At 39.0% G+C, this 16,928-nt stretch overlaps 3 protein-coding genes across 5 annotated transcripts; all 3 read right to left on the bottom strand.

Moving 5' to 3' along the window:
• Positions 1-43: 43 nt before the first annotated feature.
• On the bottom strand, positions 44-2,203 carry LOC120012896 (GDSL esterase/lipase At5g03820). The gene is made up of 5 exons (XM_038864448.1): positions 1,472-2,203; positions 1,254-1,384; positions 892-1,125; positions 527-782; positions 44-350 (listed from the first exon to the last, which is right to left on the bottom strand). The coding sequence occupies exons 1-5, from the start codon at positions 1,713-1,715 to the stop codon at positions 157-159; spliced, it is 1,059 nt and encodes a 352-aa protein (XP_038720376.1). The 5' UTR covers positions 1,716-2,203; the 3' UTR covers positions 44-156.
• A 315-nt stretch (positions 2,204-2,518) lies between these two features.
• On the bottom strand, positions 2,519-8,906 carry LOC120012895 (threonine dehydratase biosynthetic, chloroplastic-like). Its single transcript, XM_038864447.1, has 9 exons — positions 8,353-8,906; positions 7,693-7,872; positions 7,303-7,572; positions 6,497-6,703; positions 5,191-5,439; positions 5,027-5,097; positions 3,802-3,919; positions 3,193-3,327; positions 2,519-3,074 (listed from the first exon to the last, which is right to left on the bottom strand). The coding sequence occupies exons 1-9, from the start codon at positions 8,818-8,820 to the stop codon at positions 2,934-2,936; spliced, it is 1,839 nt and encodes a 612-aa protein (XP_038720375.1). The 5' UTR covers positions 8,821-8,906; the 3' UTR covers positions 2,519-2,933.
• Positions 8,907-10,409: 1,503 nt separating this feature from the next.
• LOC120013543 (cactin-like) lies at positions 10,410-16,420 on the bottom strand. 3 transcript variants are annotated; one of them, XR_005471436.1, is made up of 14 exons: positions 16,064-16,420; positions 15,894-15,979; positions 15,093-15,192; positions 14,741-14,812; positions 14,536-14,598; positions 14,249-14,389; positions 13,457-13,552; positions 12,600-12,884; positions 12,357-12,495; positions 12,123-12,265; positions 11,667-11,822; positions 11,270-11,536; positions 10,887-11,185; positions 10,410-10,781 (listed from the first exon to the last, which is right to left on the bottom strand). XR_005471436.1 is itself a non-coding variant. In XM_038865376.1 (13 exons), exons 1-13 carry the CDS (start codon positions 16,403-16,405, stop codon positions 11,066-11,068), a joined length of 2,010 nt encoding a protein of 669 aa, XP_038721304.1. In that variant the 5' UTR covers positions 16,406-16,420; the 3' UTR covers positions 10,410-11,065. The 3 variants fall into 3 exon arrangements, 1 of the variants encoding a protein (XP_038721304.1); XR_005471435.1 differs by having other exon boundaries at positions 10,882-11,185; XM_038865376.1 differs by having other exon boundaries at positions 10,410-11,185.
• Between the last annotated feature and the right edge of the window lie 508 nt (positions 16,421-16,928).

The raw sequence follows: 16,928 nt of genomic DNA on the forward strand, positions 1-16,928 counted from the left end.
GCACAACACTCTTGCCATCTCTATTCTCTACTGCATGCCTATATTTTTCAACAATTATTTCGATTGTTATCAGATTTTTACAGAAGTATTCATTATGCAAACAGTAACTATCTTATTAAGCAAATTAAGTTGCTGTAACATGCGTACATGATAAGTTCAGGAGATGAGGGTGATTCCCTGTTCGAGTAGATCGCCAGCCAAGACTTCATTAGCAGCTTCAGAGGGATGGAATCCATCCCAGAACACATAAGCTGTGGCATTGGAGCATGTCCCCGGAGACCTTGCATTACATAGCACCGCGGTTTCTATTGTCCCCGTTCCACAGCAAGCCCTTCTTGACTCGAAAAAACCTGAAAAATACGTAAGTCTTTATGTTCAGTTGTGACAATCCTGCATGTAATGGTTTGATCTTTATATATGTGAGCTGGAAATTGCATGACAAACATGCAACTTTCCAACTGTATTTCAAAAATTCAATTGGAATTATTTTTCATCACTTTTTTTTTTTGCAGAACAGGCACATTACCATTGTCAGTTGGTCTTGTGATCATATCCAACAGAGGTTGGTAGATATCAAAGACCACAAGTTTGAGACCAGGAAGTCTACTCAACAGGCTTTGAGATGTGCTATTCAGTTTGTTGTTGAAAGAAATAGCGTCGCGGTTCAACCTTTCGACACAGTTGTTACTTCCTCCCCCAAATAAAGTGATGGCTGCAGGCAAGCATCCAGTTGGTGGTAAGGTTGTCACTCCAATCCTTCTCACCCCAAGATTATACAGATTCTGCAAGAATGTTGCAGTACATGTTAGGTAACTTTTATCTTATGAAAACACTAAATCATGAAGCACGGTCTTGATTAACCATACTGAACTGAACTTAGAGTAATAATACCTGGATGAAATTAGAGTAGGATGACATGAGAAGGTCAGAGAACCGATCCGGTGAGTAAATTCTGTTGAGTATGGGATTGATGTAGTAATTCTGGATAAAATCACTGCTTCCTGCACTCAAAAGATGGATTCCTCCAGAGAATATGTTATTGGCTCTGTCTCTTCCCACCATATTCTCAACTTTCTTCTGATACTCCTTGTAGTTATTCAACTGTTGTGTCAATGTGATGGAGCTCTACAACCAAAAGAACAGAATTCATGTCCTCAAGTTAAATTATTATTGTGTATGTGTGTTTATAACTGTGAATGTAGACTGAGAAAGAGAGACAAAGAGTTGGGTTAGTTTTGGATGTAAATGTTTACATATAACTGGGCAGTGCTGTCATAGAGACCAGAACCAGCTGAAGCAAAGTTAGCTCCAGTCAAGAGGTTTCTCCCTTTTGCTTCCGGGCTAAGGTAAGCTGGGGGGTATGAGTTGAACCCAAGATATTCAGCTGTGAATGAAGAAAACAAAGCAAATATTAGCTCTTGACAGATAAACAAGAAGTAATGAAGAAGTGATTGGGTTCTAAGAATTGTACCAGTGAAGTCTGTGGCCAGTTTTCCATTGCAGAATCTTCCAGTTGGTCTGTGTGTGACAAAGTCTCTTCCGTAAGGAGGGAAATTGGCCTTAATTAAGGTAGTGAGGTTGTTGTTGTTCCCCACATCAACAACAGAATCCCCAAATATGCATAGCGCTGGAACAAGAGGCTGTCCATTGGCCATAGAGAAGACAAACACAAGAAGGGCAAGATAACCCAGAAGCTCATTTGAAACTTTCACCATTTTCTTCTGTTTCAACTTCAAAAACTACACAGAGAAGAGGAGGGATATGGAGATTGATGCAGGTGGTGGGAACTTAAAAAGGTCAAGTAGGTAGTGAATATAGTCAAAGTGGCATAGCTGTCTTGAAGATTGCAGTTCCCATAAAGCTGTTCATTTGCTAGGAATGAGGCATGTTAAGCACCTCACAAAGCTCAAGCATTTTGTCTTGTTTCTTTTGTTATCCTATCTGTATTAGGCTAACTGAAAGTGTATTCACTTTGTTGAGCAAATTTGGAGGAGGTGATATTTGTTTTAGTTAAGAGATTCTAATCACTTTTGGAGAATTTCAGGGAAAAGTAGATGCTTTTTCAATAGCAAAACACATTTTTCTCAGCTTATCTGGGACCTAAGTAACGTGCCCTTGACAAATTGTTCTTACAACAGAGAGCAATTTCAACCAAACCTGGAAAGCAAAAGAATGCAGAACAGACATGTAATATGCAAAAGCACTAAAACAAAAATCAAATTCATCGTGATCAAACATATCATAAAAGAATATTTTAAATTAATATCCAAGGGCCTAAAATTATCATTTCCGGCTTCATCTTGCTAGCTTTCATTCTATAGACTCCATGCGCAAATTATTAGTCTGTGTCTGCTTTATGACCATCATCAAGCTACTGTGCAACTTTCACTACTAGATGGTGCAATGATTCTCCTGCTGATCATGGCATGTCATTGAATGATTACAAAAGCAAGATTCACCAAAATATGTGCGCATTGAATAGTCAAAAATAATGCAAAAACCATTATGGCAAGACACATAGGAGTAAATAAGACCATATTTGTACTACTGTTCAACAACTTCAGGGGAAAAAAAGGCATACACAATGCTTATAACTTGAACTCATCAAATTGCATCCCTAGCACATATAAATGAAACCACAAAGATCCTTCTAAGCAACTGTTTTCCTCTACTGCGGTACTAGTAACTAATATACAAGAGGAAACACTCTCCTCACAGTGAACCAAAGTCAGTTATACATAGTAACAAGGATAATTATTAGAAAAAAAACGGCAACATACAAGAAGTGGTGGACATTTGCATAGAACGCATCATCTCGCTCTGCTGATGAGTCCAGAGATCTTGGTTTTCTCTCTATAGCGCTCAATACTATAAATGTACCATCTAGCCTTCTTGAGTCAATCCATGTCTAAATCACAGGGGGGTGGTTCAGGTCAATGCATCAAAAGCAGGAAATCATCATCATCTGTTACTACAACATAGTCGTATCCAAGACCGCTGGCACGACTGTGGAACTCATCCATTTCAGAGCTGGCAACCTGAATGCCAACTAATACGTTTGCACCAGTTTCACCCTGATGGAGGCAAAAGGCAGCAATCACGGTTTCAGGAATTGTGAAGGGTGAAATTTCTCAATCTAATGCAACCATAGTAACATAAGCATCTACAGAACAAAATACTACAAGAGCTAACCTGTCCACGATAGTGGAATAAACTGATGTTCCAGCGAGGGCTGAAAGTGTGCAAGAACTTCATCAGAGTACCAGGCCTCTCTGGGAATATAAAGCGGCATAGAACCTCATTTGGAACATTTAATTTGCCTCCCATCTGAAATAAATTCACAACAAAGTTACACACACAATATTATCTAAGTCAAGTATTATGGATATCCAAGAAAATACAGCAATTTCAATGTGAACAAGATACAATTGCCCACTTTGTTCAATTGAATTTGTCGATTGTCATTTCAAGAACCTGAAGACTTTCTTATACGTTTTATGGTTTATGAGTACTATTTGTCTACATTCCGAATGGGAACACCGAGAATGTCATAAGATTCAGGCTTCTTTTTACTAAGAAAGCATAGCATCTCAGACAACACTCGTCGGGCATCTACATGACTAACAGAACAATGCAAAAGAATACGACCTTTGAGAAATATCCAATACAACAAGTACCAATTTATGCCATGATAAATATATATTCCACTCAACCTAAAAGTCAACTAGCACCCAGTGTTAAATCAGTCCGGTTTAAAAAAACACGAGTAAACAGGGAATTTTATTCAAAGAATGTCATTACCAAATATCGCAGGTGATCTTTCACCAAGTCACTTGATGTGAGATTGCAAGTTTTCAGTTGAGAAGATTCCATCCGCTGCTGCATAGCTTCAAGCTCTGAATCAGTATGAACACCAACACTGCATATAACATGAAAAGAAGTAACAAATGTGTTCCTTCTTAATGTAGAAAATCATCAAATAAATTTATAAAAACTACAAAAGTAAAATTGCACATTCAAACCCTACAAGGGATAATGCCTGTTTATTGACCATTAAATCATATAGAAACATATCCCACTAAATAGATGTTAACCAAGTCATATTCTTATATTTTTTTGAGAGAATAAAAATAAAAAGAAAAAGAAAAAGAAAAGAGGCACTCCTGACTTGTATTCAAACCTTCACTTATGGGGAAGGAAAACAACAATAAGAGCCAAGCTTTGGTAGGGACTACAATGGAAAAATATTAACAGAAATTGTTCCACATGAAAGCCAAATAATCCTAAAATTTAATCTCATAAAAGTCCAGGCAAATCCAGGTTCTGGGAGAAAACAAACCAAAATCAGACAAGGGAACAACGCTTACTGGATAAGAAGATTGCTCGAGCACATATAGTCACTTTCCATGTAACTTCCTCCACTCAGATGTTCAATGGAATCGAAATTTGATTATCACACAAGCTATCATAAGGTGAACAAATTTGAGTATGACAAGGATTTCCTAGTTCCAATGTTACAAGATCAAGGAATGGTCAATGTAGCATGCAAGATATGGGAAACTTTCTACCAAAAGTCCTGTTTGTGTTGGGATTGCAAAGCCTATTCAAAGAGTTTTTTTTATGTCAAATTTTGTAACCTGCAGTCTTAGAAACTCAATCAGAATAGTTTAACAGTTCTTTATTGATTTTTAAGAGTTTGTAATCAGAATGGCTTGGTAGGAACCTTGACGAATATGGCGGGAACCACCAGCTCTCTACGGGCATTTTCACAAAATTTCAATGCTCCAGTTGTTTTTTAAAGTTTATCCATCTTTAAAGTGTTTTACTTTCTTTGATTTTTCAACTTTGGGAACATTAAATGCTTAGAATTCCCTGGCCAATCACAAGAGTTGTCAGGACCAAAGTCAATCGAATTCATAGAACTATGTTTAATGATTAACCCTAAATTCTTTGCCAAATCACTCAACTAAGATCATCCTTAGTGATCACATTTGCTATCATTAGTAAAGGCAGAAAAAGCACAAACCTATAAAGAACGACAGCCATCTCATCAGAGTTATATCTGTACTTGAACTCAGAGATATTCATAGGGCCAACCTGCAATATCAAAGGATCTCCAGTTATACCTATAGATGAAGGAAAAAAAAAAAGTTCCCCAGCAAAAAATTGACTAATGCAGTAGCAACGCACCAGTTCACAAAATTGTTTGAAGCTCCCAGGCTCCTCTGGCAAAATAGTTGCAAGCAGAGCCTCTTGTCTCCTACCGACATTGGCCAGTTCTGTAACCACCCTTAGTTTATCGAAATTCATGTTTGCCCCACTTGCTAAAGCGACAATATTTTCTCCCTCAAGGCCGTAATACTTGCAGTATGCTTCAGCTCCAGCAATGGCCAGAGCCCCAGCTGGTTCTAAAATGCTTCTCTTTTCCTCAAACATGTCCTGCAACACAGAAACTTGCAATGGTAAGTTCAAAGCATTTGAACAGCCATAGCAAGGTAATTTTCTTAACTATAGGTTCAAATAAACACAACTAGAGAAAAGGCCATAAAAACATGTAATTGGATTGACACGGACCTGGAATAAAAAAGAAAGAGGGGGAGTACCGCAGTTGAATAAAAGCAAGAACCGTACATGATGCTTGGTTCAGGGCAGCCAGCCCTTTATACTCGTCATATTGTGATTTGTGAACATGAATATAAACTGGCATGGGAAAGAGGCTTTGTTGAAAAAAAATTGAAAAAGTGCAAACAGCTACAATCATCATACTTGCATAAACAGGCCCGCGCTACAACCCCAAAAGGTGGGAAAATGCAGCGTGGTGGACTACACCTACTTCATTGTCCTATCCAAATGATGATCAAAAGTAGTCATAACAGGCACTTTAGCAGACTCAAGCAACCAGAAGAGAACCTACTTTAAACTTGACATTACAAAAAAATAATAAGACAGACTAGTCCAACATAAGTATTTACAGTATGCATATGAGGATACTTAGGTCATTTAAGGTTACAAATACACAAATTTGGGGTAAAGGCTTTGTTGATGATGATGATGGCTTGTTTCTATCTCTCTCTCTCTCTCTTCCCTCTCTTTAAAATATATTGCGAGCAGTGAAAATTGACAATGGAATGTTGGTCCATCAAATCGAACATCTTTATCCCCAAATTAAACACCATATTGGAAATGAAAATATTCCTTCCGCCGTTCAATTAACTTCCAGTGCCCAGAACACTGATACAAACATTCAAACTCAGAACCACTTTTGATTTACTTCTAATCCTGCATTAAGGTTGACATCGTATCATACGAGAAAAGGGAAAACATTAGGGATGATAAAATCAGATAAGTCCAAATTATATGATTGTTTTGTGTTTATTTAGAAGCATTGTAGCGCTAATTAACCTACTGCACTTACATTGGAAATGCAATTATCATCCAGAGCATTTTTCTGGCTATAAAAGTAATTGAAAACTTATTAGCGTAAATGAAGCCTCACCTTTATTGAGGCACAGATAGCATCACGACTAACAAGAACAACACCATCTATCAATTCCTTGCATAAGCGAAATGTTTCTTCACCAACTTCTTTAACAGCCACACCATCAGCAAAACCTCCAACCTGGTCCAACATCACTCGCTCACCATGATGCAGTGACAAAGCCATGGCATTTGCATCAGAGGGTTCCACCCCAATAATCTTTACCTGTATTAGACAAACAAAACTGTATGCAGTGAGTTGCAAGAAATTCTAAAGAACACTAACTAATATTTCAGAACAAGCTTGGACAACTAATACTACTCTTGGAAGCTGTAACAGTAAAATTTTCAATTGTCAAACAGGCCACAAGGGATTAAAAGAAGCTCTTAAAGTAGCTTGTGTACCAACATGGATACCAGGAGATTTGGAATGACGTGACTAAAAAATCAGAAACAATAAATATTTTAACCTGTATACACATCAATTTTTGACAGGTAACAGAAAAAGAAACCCAAAAATGATGCCGTCGTCATCCTAAGATCCAACATTTGGGGTTTGCTACATGAATCCACTAGGCGAATTATCCTTCATTATTTTAACCGAAGATCATACATTGGGATATTAATTTTGTCCATCAACGGGAAGATTTCAAACTCCAGAAACATTAGATATCCCCTTCCACAATACTGCACCCTCGCCCCCAACAAAAAAAAAAGGCAAACACTTTAGATTTACCCAGAAAATTGTAAGACAACTTGAATATATACCAGAACAGTCTAAGAATAGTCTAGCACTAACACAGTAAACAGATGTTTAGGGTATACCTCTGGATTAACCCTCTTCACATAAGCCGCAATACCGGCTATTAGTCCACCACCTCCAACAGGGACGAAGATTGCATGCAATGGCTCTTGCATTTGACGCACAATTTCCGTTCCAACTGTCCCCTGCCCCATGATAATGTCTGGATGATCAAAAGGAGGTATAAATGTACGACCCTCCTCTTTGGCCCGTCTTTTAGCATATGTCTGTGCCTCATCATAAGAATCACCCACAAGAACAACCGTTGCACCTAACCTCTCAACAGATTGCCACTGCGGGATAAGAAATTAGTGATGAAATTAGAATATATTTCCTGGTGTTTTCAATAAATGAAATTAAGAAATCTCATCGTCATGGCATAATCATAAAGGGAAACATTGAACAAAACGTACTTTGATTTCTGGCGTAGTAACAGGCATGGCAATCACAGCATCGCAACCCAGTTTCTTGGCAGCTAAAGCAACCCCTTGAGCATGATTTCCGGCTGAAGAACAAATAACCCCTCTCTCCAACTGTTCCCTTGGAATCTTTGCCATCATATTATATGCTCCACGGAGTTTGAAAGAGAAAACCTGCCACCCAATTCGACAAATTCATAAGACTGACTTAACCATGCATCCCGTCCAAACATCAAAAGTATGAATACTCAGCAAGAAAGTGATTTCTTTCACCCTTTGATAAGAAAAGTAGAAGTAACTGATTTTGATAGCTGAACAGGGTAGTTTTCATATGGCGAAGAACTAAAAGGCATTCATATTTACGCCAAGCAGATAGATTTCACCAAGGATTCGACCAATCATTCAAGATATGGCACTACTTAGGCAAATTATGGCCAAAAACAACTAAAATTCGAAAGTAGATCTTCGTCCTTGCTTATCTTCTCAGTCTAAATTGAAAGAGAAAGCAACAAAGTGAAAAGACCGTCTATTCCGACGCAAAATCAAAAGCTACAGTGGTGAAGAACAACAATGCTAGATGAAATCACAATTCATATATAATTAACCAAAACCATACTGATAAAAGAAAATATATACGTATAAATTATAACTCACAGGTTGCAAATCCTCTCTCTTGAGCCAAATCTTAACCCCCAATCTCTCAGACAGCTTTGGTGCGAACTGTAACGGAGTTTCTATGGCGACATCGTATACCTTCGATGACAATATATTCGTCAAATAACCCATAGCATCAATGATATCGTCACTCTCATCCAGACATCGCTCCGGGACGGAACCAAGGTAGCCGGCGGGGTACTGCAGGGAATTGGGAGAGACTCTCTTGAGAGTAGTCACCGGGGGAGAAGGAGGGGCCGGTAACGGATTCTCCCTGGGAGCAACAGCGGATGACTGCTTGGCAGAAACATCAGCCGCAGATTTTGACAGCGTGGCCTTGACAAACGGTTTGACGGGATGGCGGCCGCGGCCATCGTTCACAGACCCAAAAAACAAAGGCGGGTCAGATTTGGAGTGTGTTGGGCCCACAAGAGGCAACTGCGTCGCTGTGAAACGGAGGGCCTCCATAATCTCTGTCGATTGAGAAAGCGAATCTGCAATTGCAAACGCAAAGAAGGAAAGAGGCGTCGATTGCAGCTACGAAGAAGAGAGAGGGCGGGGGACGCTCATTTGACGTAGTTTGTCCTTCTCTGATCGTGATTCGGGTGCAAATCTTTTGGGCCTGTATAAGTTGACACGTGGTCTGGGCCGGGCCGGGGAGTTGGTAGCAGGTCAAGATCACTGTTGTTATGTGGAATTGCACGTGGGTTTGTTACTTCGTTCTTGTATGCGCGTAAATTTGACTGACAAGAATCATGCTGAAGATTCATCATTGGGCTGCTGCTTTAATACTTTTGGGCTATTTGCAATCTTATGGGCCCTACACATTCTTTTGAGAAAGATTAGGCAAGGAGGGAGGAAGGAAGGAATCAAGTGTCTTAGCAGGTTGATGGGAATCCCACATCGTTAAAATAGGAGTACCGATCCTAGCTTATAAGCGGTAGGTCTTCTCAACCTACAAGCCAAGGTTTTCATGGGATTCAGCCCATGGGCCTTGGTTACAGCCGGCCCGTAAGGGCGTCGGTTGGGCTTTGGTTGGCAAGGGGGGTTGATTCGTGCTGTGGGCACGTGTGGGTTTCCATCATTGGTGCTTTCATTGAGAGGTCGTGCGTCCTCGGAGAGGGCTGCCGTCCTGGAAAGGGCTACCGTCTGTCGGGCGAGTGCAGCCGCCAGGCGAGCGTAGCCGTGGACGTCGGCCGCCCAAGGGGGGTGGTCTGATGGGAATCCCACATCGTTAAAATAGGAGTACCGATCCTAGCTTATAAGCGGTAGGTCTTCTCAACCTACAAGCCAAGGTTTTCATGGGATTCAGCCCATGGGCCTTGGTTACAGCCGGCCCGTAAGGGCGTCGGTTGGGCTTTGGTTGGCAAGGGGGGTTGATTCGTGCTGTGGGCACGTGTGGGTTTCCATCACAGGTCTGAAACTAGTAACTTGTTACATTACGTTGATCCAATTATTTGTGGACAATAATGATTAATGAGAAAAGGAAGTCATCTTGTGTTTGTCCCGATTCCCTATTTATTTTCAGATAGGCCCATCAATAATTCACTATCCTTATGTCATTGAAAAAACAAATAATAATAAATTAATAATGAACAAAGGAACCAATTTTTCATCACGTTTTTCTTTATTTGGAAAAGGGACAGCGGCCAACCAGCATAGCAAATCTTCATCTGCTGTAGAATGTTATGTTTTAAGTCAGAGTCTTAGTTATGCTATAGAATGTCATGTTTTAAGTCAGAGTCTTAGTTATGCTATAGAATGTCATGTTTAAGTCACATACTCTTAGTTATTGTTCTTAAGGTGAGTTCATCATCACAACCTCAACAAAATGCACACTAGAATGTCATGTTTAAGTCACACAGACTCTTAGTTATTGTTCTTAGGGCGAGTTCACCATCACAACCTCAACAAAATACACGCTAGAATGTCATGTTTAAGTCACACAGAGTCTTAGTTATTGTTCTTAGGGTGAGTTAATCATCACAACCTCAACAAAATGCACAGCTGGTGAAGACCGATGAATACCCGCCACACGAGATGAGGACCCAAGTCTAACATCACAAGTTTGGGTATAACTTTCTATTGAAAACACAAATTGACAATGAGAGGTTTATTCTCCCTTATAAACTAGACTCTAAATCCATCATCTTCCGAAATGGAATTCTCATCACAGACCCTTGACACAGTAACATCTGATCCACAAAATTCAGTACGACCGATGACTTGTTTGACATTATGTAGAGTTCGCAACACAATACTTAAACATGTAACAACTATTGAGAAAAGTCTTAGCAGTCCCAGATCCAAGCTGATAGTCATACACAAAGTAAATCCAGACTCCAAACCTAACACATGGTGCACGGAGGACGGGAGCAGAATTGAAACGTTTTCCATCAGCGTTGCTCTGGTCCTCCCAAATGATTCAACTGTAATTTATACCAAAAGTAAGTCGTCAATCCTTGGAAAATTTCAATACATATCTGAACGGCACCATAGAATAGATAAACAACACCCGCGTATACAGACCTTACCCCCCATCATATGTGACGAGATTGTTTGCAGGAATTGAACTTGTGATCTCTAAGTTGCACCACTGCAACTCTACCACTGGGACACATTGTTCGCTTGTTTCCCCACCGCTACTACAATGTAAGAATAAACTACAGCCAAACAGAAGGCCAAGAAACATAAAACCACACCTCTCATTCTCTCAACGGCGGTAGCGATAACGTTTGAAATTGAAGTAAACGTGTAAAATGCCACGCTCAAATGTGCACTTGAACCCCTTCTTATGGGAGTATTCCCATTCTTTGTTTACAAACCGAAATGCCTGCAATACAATTACGAGTGATTGGATTAATAAACACTCAAAACAATCAGTAAGAAAATTTTTGATTGGATAAGACGAACTTACTATGTCCTCATAAGGAGGTCCAGCATGAAACCTTATAACACAAGTCTCAGCGCTGTTCCCATCCTTCTCAATGGTATAAGTTGGAGCTTTTGACTTATCAACAAGGTCAGGATAGAAGATATTAAATTTATATCCTTGCACAACTTTTGGAGGGGGATTGTCATGGTCATAATGTGTCTGATTGTATTTATTCCATTCATATCCGGTGTGAACACGGTTGAAGTACTTTGGCTTCCTTGGTCGGTACTTGTCATGCCACCAATATACCTTCATACACATCAGTTGATAAAAAAGATTGTAATGACTTCAAAGTATTTATTGAACATGACTGACTACCTATACTTCCTTTCATAATTTGAACGCTAATAGATAACACACAAAGGGCGAGGACTGCTACCTGTGAGTCCAGGTTCACCTCAGCACCAGATCCAAACATTGCATCACCTTCTTCCATGGCTCCCATGGCTTTCATTGCCTTCAGTTCAAGATTATCTTCTGATGCTTCTTTAATCCGTCTTTGTTGTTCTTCTATCACAGCCTTACGTTTAAATTCCTATAAATGTACAATTACTCAGTTAAGCCAACAAATTATTTTTGACTTTCAACTAACAGCAACCAGAAGATAGTATGTCTCGTGAGTTACGGACGCACACAAAACCCTTAAGATCTAGGAATCCATCAGAGAAAGAGAGAAAATTCTCTAAAGAGGAAAATTGAAACTTCCACAATTGGACTACAGTTTCTAGTAACCTTAAGAAAGGAAAGGATACTACCAAAAAGAAAAGGAAATAATTAAAACTGAACCTTCCTAACAATTAAAGGAATCCTAACTAGTTTGTCCTGCATTGCTTACCAGTATAGCTCTGTCCTCTTCTGGGTCGATTGCTTCTTCACTTTCATCACCATGCAAAAGTTCTGGTGAAAATGATCCAGCCTCTCTTTCTTCCTCCTCGGTCTCTTCTATCAACATAGCTTCTGGAGAGTATGTTTCAGTATCTACAAATCAAACAATATTGGTCAACAATTATGGAGCAATGCTCTGAGAAGGAAACCAGCAGCACACGAAAAAATGGAAAAGGAATTATACCTTCCACATCATGATCACTCTCCTCTGCTATTGGGCTTAAAACATTATCAGTTGTTAATTTCTCTCCAGCCTCCAAAGGATGCTCAAGACATTGCAAATATTTACGCAACATTTTAGCATGAATCTCCTTCAAGCAAGCCTGTAATTGCAGCACCCAAAGTGAGCTTGAGCAAATAAGTGCTCCACAACACATAAGTTATTTAAATGAAGATAAATTTGCTAACAACTTCGAGTGACAAGTACCTTTGACTTGTATATGTGGAGGCGTTTAAGAACAACCTCCCAGTACTCTACTACTTTTGCTGTTCCAGAACGCATCTGGGATTCAATTTGCACTTGTAAGGCCTCCAATTCACTATGACTCTTCCCTTGCAAGAGATTCCTGACATCTGCTTCAATGCTAGAGTGAAGACCCCTTTCTTCGGCAAGCAACTCAGCAGGAGGTGCCTCTCCACGTATCCTAGCTCGATCCAGTGCATCCTTTTTACGAGCTTCAGCAAGTTCCCAATCACAAACCACCATCAATGCCTGTCGATTAAGCATAACAATGCATTGTTCAGTAGGCGCAATATTCTATATGGAAAGGAAGATCAACCATTTCCAGTAAACCATAAAACTCAACAACTACTTATATTCATGAAACAAGTTTAACAGAGTTCTACATATCTTGAGATATCAGGCCTTATTTTAGAAGATGATTGGAAAATAAACAGATAATTGGGGAGAGAGAGAGAGAGAGAGAGAGAGAGAGAATCACAGGCAATCAAGAAAGTAAGAAATTCTGAAGGAGAAACAGATAATTGGGGAGAGAGAGAGAGAGAGAGAGAGAGAGAATCACAGGCAATCAAGAAAGTAAGAAATTCTGAAGGAGACAGCAACTCAGCACATTTTATTTTATCATTACTAAATCAGAAGCCAACTTTCGATTCAAAGAAGGTATGAACTATTAAAGGAAATCAATATAAAATGGCCCAAGAACCACAAAAATATAAAAATTTCTTAAAGAGCATCTTCCTCTTCATATGGTACATGCCACCCTGAAGATATAGCCTTAAGAATGGCGAGAAAGCCACTTAAAGCATGAAAATAAAGGATCCTACCTCCCAATATTCTATATGTGTTGGTGTTGCCCTGTCTAAATCTAGATGCATTTTGATGTCATCCCGAAGCTCTTCCATCTCTTTTACAGTCAAGCCCTGCACCAACATCAAAATCAGTAGTTGCAGGAAATATCCAATGGCCTTCATTGTCAAGCACTAGATATGTAAATCAAATACAGCACTAGTTATAAGCAGAATGAGAAAATACAAAGATATCTCAGAAAATTGTCCCTTAACAGCAGAAAAGGAAATCCCAGAACTGCTCGTTGGAGAATATATTAAAACAATAGTAAAAATTTTGCCGTTGGCGTCAATGAGGACCCATCCCCCAACATATACCGTATGTATATATATGTGAGAGGATGGCTGTCTACATATCGGTATTAATTTGACGCTTTTTAAAGCTTTCCATTTCTTTTATCATCAGGCACAACAATGATGTCCACATGAGCGACTATAGGAAAAATCACAGGCCCTTGATTGTTAAATATTATACATATATGAATCAGATTCCAAATTCATAACTGAACAAAACAAATACAATGAGATTTCAGATCCTTGTTAGTAAACTTCAGATACCAGGCAAAAGAAAACAAAGATAAAAAATGCTGGTGTTAAATAACTACATCCAACCACTAAAATTTCATCAGAAAAATTGAAATCAGTGCTTCCTATTAAATAACGGTATATCAGGAACTAAGAAATGGCACTCAAAATTAAAAAGAAAAAGAAAAAGAAATTGATATAATTACAATACCAACATCACATTTTAGAACATAAAGGGATGTTTACCTTGAAAACCATGTATGGTTCATTAATTTCTATATCAAAATCATCTGAGCCATTAAGCTGCTTGGACAGAACATCGATAGGCTTAGTACGGCCTTCACGCAATCTAATCTCTGACCTGACTTTGCTTTGATCAAAATGGAACTGAAAAATAAGATAAAACTGAGCCGATTAAATGGACAGTAGTGGCAATAAGAGGAAAAACAACAGTATGACAACGAGAAATAAAAGTTTAATGCATAAAAGGAAGGTTAATATAACCTAATTCTGATGAAATATAAATGCAATACCTCCTCTTCTTTCTTCTCCCAATCCTGAAATTCTGCCCGAGCACGTTCTCTAGCTAGCATCGCCTGCAGAAGATGTACAGTTATAAACCAAAGCATAACTGAATGTCAACTTTTTAAGTAATAGGATAACTTCCCAATAGTTGCCATTCTCGCCAAAATTTTTCAACAACAAAATCTCAAATTGTTATTAGAGAAAGAAAAATACCATTTCTTCCTCATGCCTTGCTTTTTCAAGAGCCCTTTCTTCTCTTCTCTTTTTCACCTTTTCTACCTCAGCCTGAAACATCAATTTTATATCAAATTCAAATTCAATCAAAATCTGTGATAAACAAATAAATGCCAATTCTTTTTCCACACAGCCAAAGAAGCATCAATTTTCTATCTCATTATAAACAGTGAGCAACAATTATGTAAACTGAGCACATTGACGACTTTCAATTAACAAATTATAGTGGACAAAGCTAATAAACAAACATGGAAATGCAGAAGGGGAAAAAATAGACATCAAATTGAATAATAAAAATATTTGCAGAACAGTCATAATCCACAAAATATACCATCCTTTCCCTCTGTCGCTTTTTCTCAGCTTTGAATGAGAAATCATCAAGAGGTACTCCTCGGACAACATCGAGCTCAATCTTTTTTCGCCACACAAATCTGTAACTCATGCAACATAAAGCAATTAGTACAGTGCACAAGAATACTAGAAATAAAGTAAATTATATCTTTTATTCAGGTGCCGCTCAAAAAGAGGCTAAGCTCTTGCTACCTCTTAGCAAATTGTTCTCTCAGATAGATCGTCTCCAATCATGACTAATCCCCAATTATCCTTACACCCGTTTATTGCAATTGACGCTGCTAGACAGTTCTCTTATTTTGTATATACATCTCATCCGACTTTCCCAGACTTTAGAAAGTAAACCAAAATCCGGAGAAAAATAGAAGACATTTCCTCAACAGTTGATAGTTAAGAGAGGTTAAGGTCAGGACAACGACAATCAACTGAAAAATGAACACTTTCCATTAGCTGAAGAGTGTCTTCAATTTTCATTGCACACAATTATTCCAAGGCCACTTCCCAGTTCCAAACCATAACAATTACCAACATGCATAATTAGTTTCCTAAATCATAACAAGCAGACCTTGTGCACTGACTTCCTCGAACCAGCAGTGACAGGAGCCACCCTAATCTTTAAGCAATCCAGACTTCCCTCCAAATTCACCTCACAATATCAATTTGTACACAGAATTACAACTATTTCACAGCTTGACCAAACAGATTGTAATCCTAATTCGTCCAATAAACGAACAAAAAGGATATACACAGTGAAATTCTGACAAGTGAGCAAAAAACTTACTTCTCGTTAAGATTGGAATCACCAAACGGGTTTGAATCATTGGAATAACCAGAAACGCCTTTCAACTTTTTGGCCACTTTCATCGCCTAAACAATCATAATCCCAACGGGGAATCGTTATTGCCTCCCCCAAAAAAATAAACAAATAGACACAACTATATATATACAAACCTTTCGCTGAGCTTTCTTGGCTAAATAGTCAGTAATTTCTTCTTCAGTGACGTTCCTCGAGGACCTAGTTTTCTTCTTGCGGCCGTCATCGCTATCACTGGAATCATCAGAGTCCCGATCACGCGAGGAACTTATCCGCCGGCTTCGGCGACCGCTTCTGCTACTACCTTCCCTGCGCTTGCTTGAGCTTCTAGGAGGAGAGGAATTGCGGCTGTCCGAATCATCAGAATCCGTATATGACTCGGAGGCGGAATCATCTCTTTCTCGGCGACTTCGACCAGTTCTCTTTGAGACCGACGTGGCTTCGCGCCTACTCTTGCTGCTCTTACCGTGACTAGCCATGGTGTTAATGGGGAGGACAGGAGGCCGTGAACAAATAGATACCGATTTGGCGTTGATCGTTGATTGGGTCTCGGACTCTGGGGTGGGTTTCGGGTTCGGATATGGTATTGAACCTGGTTTGTTGGACTAGAAAGATGAAATTGGGCCGCTATTTCAGGCCCATTTTCTGAAGCCCAACTTTCCTCAGTTAGAATTAGAACTTAGAACTTAGAACTCCATCGCCACAAGTCCACAACAACTCATAAGCCCAACATCATCTTTGGTTTGTCAATGGGCCAATACATCTCTTTGGCTAGACATATGTATATCCAATATTCGATTCCAATATAAACATATTTTTCAACGGCATTAAAAAAAAAAAAAAAAGAAGAAAGCAAAAGAGAGACTAATATCTTGTCTAAGCATAAAACGATAGTTTGTCTCTTTATTTTCTAACTTCATCTATGGAAACACCCTGCCAATTTTAATTCAAATACGATTTTAATCCTAAATTTAAGATATGTTAAAACAGCATATCCAATAA

Source organism: Tripterygium wilfordii, chromosome 13 (assembly GCF_013401445.1).
Source record: "Tripterygium wilfordii isolate XIE 37 chromosome 13, ASM1340144v1, whole genome shotgun sequence".
In the NCBI taxonomy this organism is placed as follows: Eukaryota; Viridiplantae; Streptophyta; class Magnoliopsida; order Celastrales; family Celastraceae; genus Tripterygium; species Tripterygium wilfordii.